At 37.9% G+C, this 4,496-nt stretch overlaps 1 protein-coding gene across 1 annotated transcript; it reads right to left on the minus strand.

Annotated features, from left to right (window-relative positions):
- Positions 1-765: 765 nt before the first annotated feature.
- LOC107876503 lies at positions 766-1,701 on the minus strand. Its single transcript, XM_016723412.1, has one exon. It carries the CDS (start codon positions 1,699-1,701, stop codon positions 766-768), a length of 936 nt encoding a protein of 311 aa, XP_016578898.1.
- Positions 1,702-4,496: the final 2,795 nt, after the last annotated feature.

Genomic DNA, 4,496 nt, shown 5'->3' on the forward strand with positions numbered 1-4,496 from the left:
TTTTATGCCCAAGAACAATGCCCTCCTTTACCATGAAGTGGCATTTCTCCCAATTAAGAACAAGATTAAATTCTTCACATTGCTTAAGTCTCTACTTAGATTTACCAAACAAAGCTTAAAAGAATCACCTACCATAGAAAATTCATCTATGAACACCTCTGAGGTATCTTCAACCATATCTGAGAAAATAGACATCATGCACCATTGAAAGGTAGAGGGTGCATTACACAATCCAAACGACATTCACTTAAATGCAAAAATACCATATGGGCAGGTGAATGTCATTTTCTCTTGATCCTTTGGGGCTATAGAAATCTGATTATAAATAGAGAAACCTTCTATAAAATAGTACCAACCTCTTCCCACCAATTGATCAAGCATCTAATCCATAAAAGGCATTGGGAAGTGGTCCTTCAACAATCATGAGTTGAGTTTTTGATAATCCATTCAAGAGTTGAGTTTTTGATAATCCATTCAAACTCTTAACCCAGTGACAGTTCTGAGTGGTATCAACTCATTCTTCTCATTTGCTATAATAGTCATGCCTCCTTTTTTGGGCACACATTGTACAGGGCTCACCCACTTACTATAAAAAATAGGATATACAGCTCCTGCATCAAGCCATTTGATGATCTCTATCTTAACCACCTCTTGCATAGGTGGGTTAAGACGGCATTGGTGCTCGATAGTTCAGGTGCAATCTTCTTTCAACTAAATTTTATGGGTATAAATACCTGGAGAGATGCCAATGATATCCATGATAGTCTATCCTATCGCCCATTTGTATCGCTGAAGCACAAAAATAAGTGCCTCCACTTTTTTCTCACCTAAATCTACTGCAATAATCACAAGTGGAGTGTTTCTACTTCCTAGAAACACATAACAAAGGTGTCCTTGCAATTCCTTCAACTCTAACATCGGTGGCTCCTCAATAAATAACTTAGCTAGTTGTGTTAGGCGATTTTTAAGATCCAGATCCAACTTCTTGGGAGCAAAAGAGTATGATCCCATCCCTGTCAAAGTATAAATTATCTCCTCATACTCTTCAATGCCGTCACCTTTGAAATTCATCAAGACTGTAGCTAAGGGCTCAATGGAAAATTTCTCTTCTATCAAAACCTCCTGCCCGTCCTTATAGTAGACATCAATAATAGAGAACACACTTATTTCCTTATGCTGCTTCATAGATTGGAACACATCAAACTGAACCACTTCATCATTAATCTTGAATAAGAGCTCATTAGCTTGTAAATCAATAAGCACACTTTTGGTTGCAAAAAAAGGTTGACCCATGATTATGGGCACCTCAAAATCCACCTCAAAATCTAGAATAATGAAGGCCGCAGAAAATATGAAGCTATCCACCTTCACTAGCACATCATATAAAATACTAACTAGTTGCTTTACTGACTTGTTCGCCATCACTAGTCTCATGTTTGTAGGTGTGGTATCTCCCAAACCCAACTTTTTATAAATAACTAGCGGCATCAGATTGGTGCTCGCTCCCAGATCATGTAAGGCCTTAGAAAAATCAAGAGACCCAATAGTAGAAGGGATGGTTAATGCTCTTGGGTCTGCCTTCTTCTGCACTAAGGATCTTGCAGAGATAACACTATAATGGTGGAGATTATCCACCGATTCATAGCTAACGACTCTCTTCTTCATCACAAGATCCTTAATATATTTAGCATATCCTAGCATCTACTAAAGTTTCTCCACCAAAGGAACATTCACTGTCAGCTGCTTCAATATTGTCATGAATTTACAAAACTTGTATCATTCATTTTCTTCTTTAATCTATAAGGAAAAAGAGGCACTGGATTTGGGAGAGTAGTCACCACTGCTTCCTTCTACTTGTCTTTTTCTTTGTCTAACTCATCAACCAGCTAATGATTATAACGAATGTCAATGTTATCCAATTTCTCAAACTCAACTAGAGAACTTTCTTCATGATCAACATCCCTTTTGATCACATCTTCAATCACACCTTTGCCCACAGAAGGAACTGGTAATACCTTACCACTCTGTGTGGTAACTTCTATGTATGAGCCATTATTACAAAGGATCTGAACAGCATCACTTAGCAATATTCTTCTCTTCTTCTAATTCAATGTTGCTGAGAGTTGGCTTATTTGCTGCTCCAACTATTTGATAAAAGTTGAGTGTGAATTTACCAGCTGGCTCATAGAAGACAAATCACTCTTCATAGTAATCACCCGAGAGTTGGTAGACTCAACTCTCTTTAATAGCTTCTCCATCATGTACTCCATAGATATTTTTCCAGAGCTTGTTGCAGTATTATCTCGGCTTCCAGGAGGTACATATAGTCCCACTCCTGCCATATTTTCTCGTCCATTTTCCTTGATCCCTATCCTTGTAACTAGCCTTGTCATAATAGTTCCGACCTTGGTTTCCTTAGTTATTACCTTAAAAACCCCCTAATTATTTAGATAGTTTTCCTCATCTTCTGAATCAGAGTCAGCTCTACCTTGGAATGCAACAACTTTCACCTTCTTTGTTTTTTCAGATAATAAATGCTTAGTCAACAAATTTATCTGCATCTTCAAGTATGCCACGTTCTGATCACATTTCTCCTCTTTCTTATGTTGTTCTGCAGTTATACCAATAGACACAGTAGGGCTTGTTGCCATAGAATACCTAGTATGACAAGCTCTACTTTATTTGGTCATCCTATTGAGCATCTTCGAGGCTGTCCACAAATCATCCTTCTACAACATTATCCACGAATGGCTTCATAATAGATTTTAAGGCCCTATAGAGAGTCTCCATCAAATGAATATTTGTCATATTATGGTTTGGGCACTGCATCAACTTTTTTTTAAACCTCTTCTAAGTCTCGTGAAGATCTTTGGTTGAAAGATGCTAAAAGTTACTGATCTCATCCCTCAACTGTACCCTCCTAGAAGGTGGAAATAACTTTTCTAGGAAAGCCTCTTGCAACTATTTCTAGTTGGTTATAAAATCAGGAGTCAATCCATTAAGCCATAATGTTGCATCTCCAGAAAGAGACAAAGGAAACAAACACAGGTGGATAGCATTCGGACCTATTCCTGGGTTATCAAAAGACTTACAAATGGTGACAAAGTTCACCAAATACATGTTAGGATCATCTCCCGGAAGACCACCCTAGGATTATCTCCCGGAAGACCACCCATAACCCCTTAAGACAAAAGAGTTGAATCATCGTACTGGTAATAGTGAATTTAGATCTAGGTGCTAGAGGTGGAGAAATTATAGCTTCGGTTGCATCTGCCCCATCTATTACATCCTCATTATCATTAATAGCAAATTGTACCAATTGTCGATCGTGCCTCACCCTGAAAGGACGATTCCTGTTTACATTCTAATTTACTGGTGCAACCCATTCTCTACATGCCTTGGGTTGACAGGATCTAATAAATCATCATCCCCCAAATTATCATCATTAGGATTAGGATGATATGCCAATTGACCGTCATTTTGCTAAGTAAGTTAAGCTCTAGCCAGAGCAGCTAGTCTTTCAGCATCTTGGGGGTCTGCCATTCTGCCAATCAACTGAGGTTCCAAATGTACTGGTAATAACGGTGCACCCGATCTTCATGTACTTGGCATACAAAATAAACACCCTGCATAAAATAAAAACAACAAACAAAGGTAAAATTTGGGAAACTTGACCAAAGGTCAATTAACAAACACAAACTTTATTGATAACCCTATTCCCATTTCTTATATTTTAGCTCAGCTTTGGGATAGGGAGTCAAAGATCAATATCGAAGTTCTTCAGCACTAGCTAGAGGATTTGGTGCCAACCCAGGCTCTGATAGAGTTTGTGTCTGCCACACCTTTTCTAAACTCAACCTTAGGGATTCTAAGCCTTTTCAAAAATACCTCACAACTAGAGATAATATTTGATAAATCAAGAAGTTCTTAGACTAGAGTTGAGTTTGGTGATGCTCAGCAAGGCTTCTTGTTAGTTTTAGAGTATGAGATTGGGTTTCTCTAGTGGGGCTAGACATACTCCTATGCTATATACTTTAGACCATGAGATGGCGTATGGATTTATTAGAGGATTAGATTTTACCTTTTATTTGGTATTGGAGGATTTACTAATAGTTGGGTCTTTTTTCCTTCAGGTTGTTGATCACGTGAGGACTACAAAGAGAGCATGTATTAGCATATATAAAGGTGAATCTTAGATTGATCATGGTGTTCATATTAGGCACAATTCTCGTCAGACCTTGCAGAGTATTTGGGATAGACCATTAGGATGTGACGATCATTCTAGATCAGTGGATGAAGTAGACAAAGTATTCTAGGATCTTGATTTAGTTATGTTGAGATAGGTTATTTATCTAGCGAGTGCCCAAGCATAATTTTGTTGTTCAAATAGGGTCAATGTATGTTTCTCACCAGCCTAGAGCTCTTGAGATATGCTATAATTATGTAGAGAATGGTCATTTTAGTAAGATACTTTGTTCAACTAGGGTCAACATATA

The sequence above is a fragment of the Capsicum annuum genome, chromosome 7 (genome assembly GCF_002878395.1).
Source record: "Capsicum annuum cultivar UCD-10X-F1 chromosome 7, UCD10Xv1.1, whole genome shotgun sequence".
In the NCBI taxonomy this organism is placed as follows: domain Eukaryota; kingdom Viridiplantae; phylum Streptophyta; class Magnoliopsida; order Solanales; family Solanaceae; genus Capsicum; species Capsicum annuum.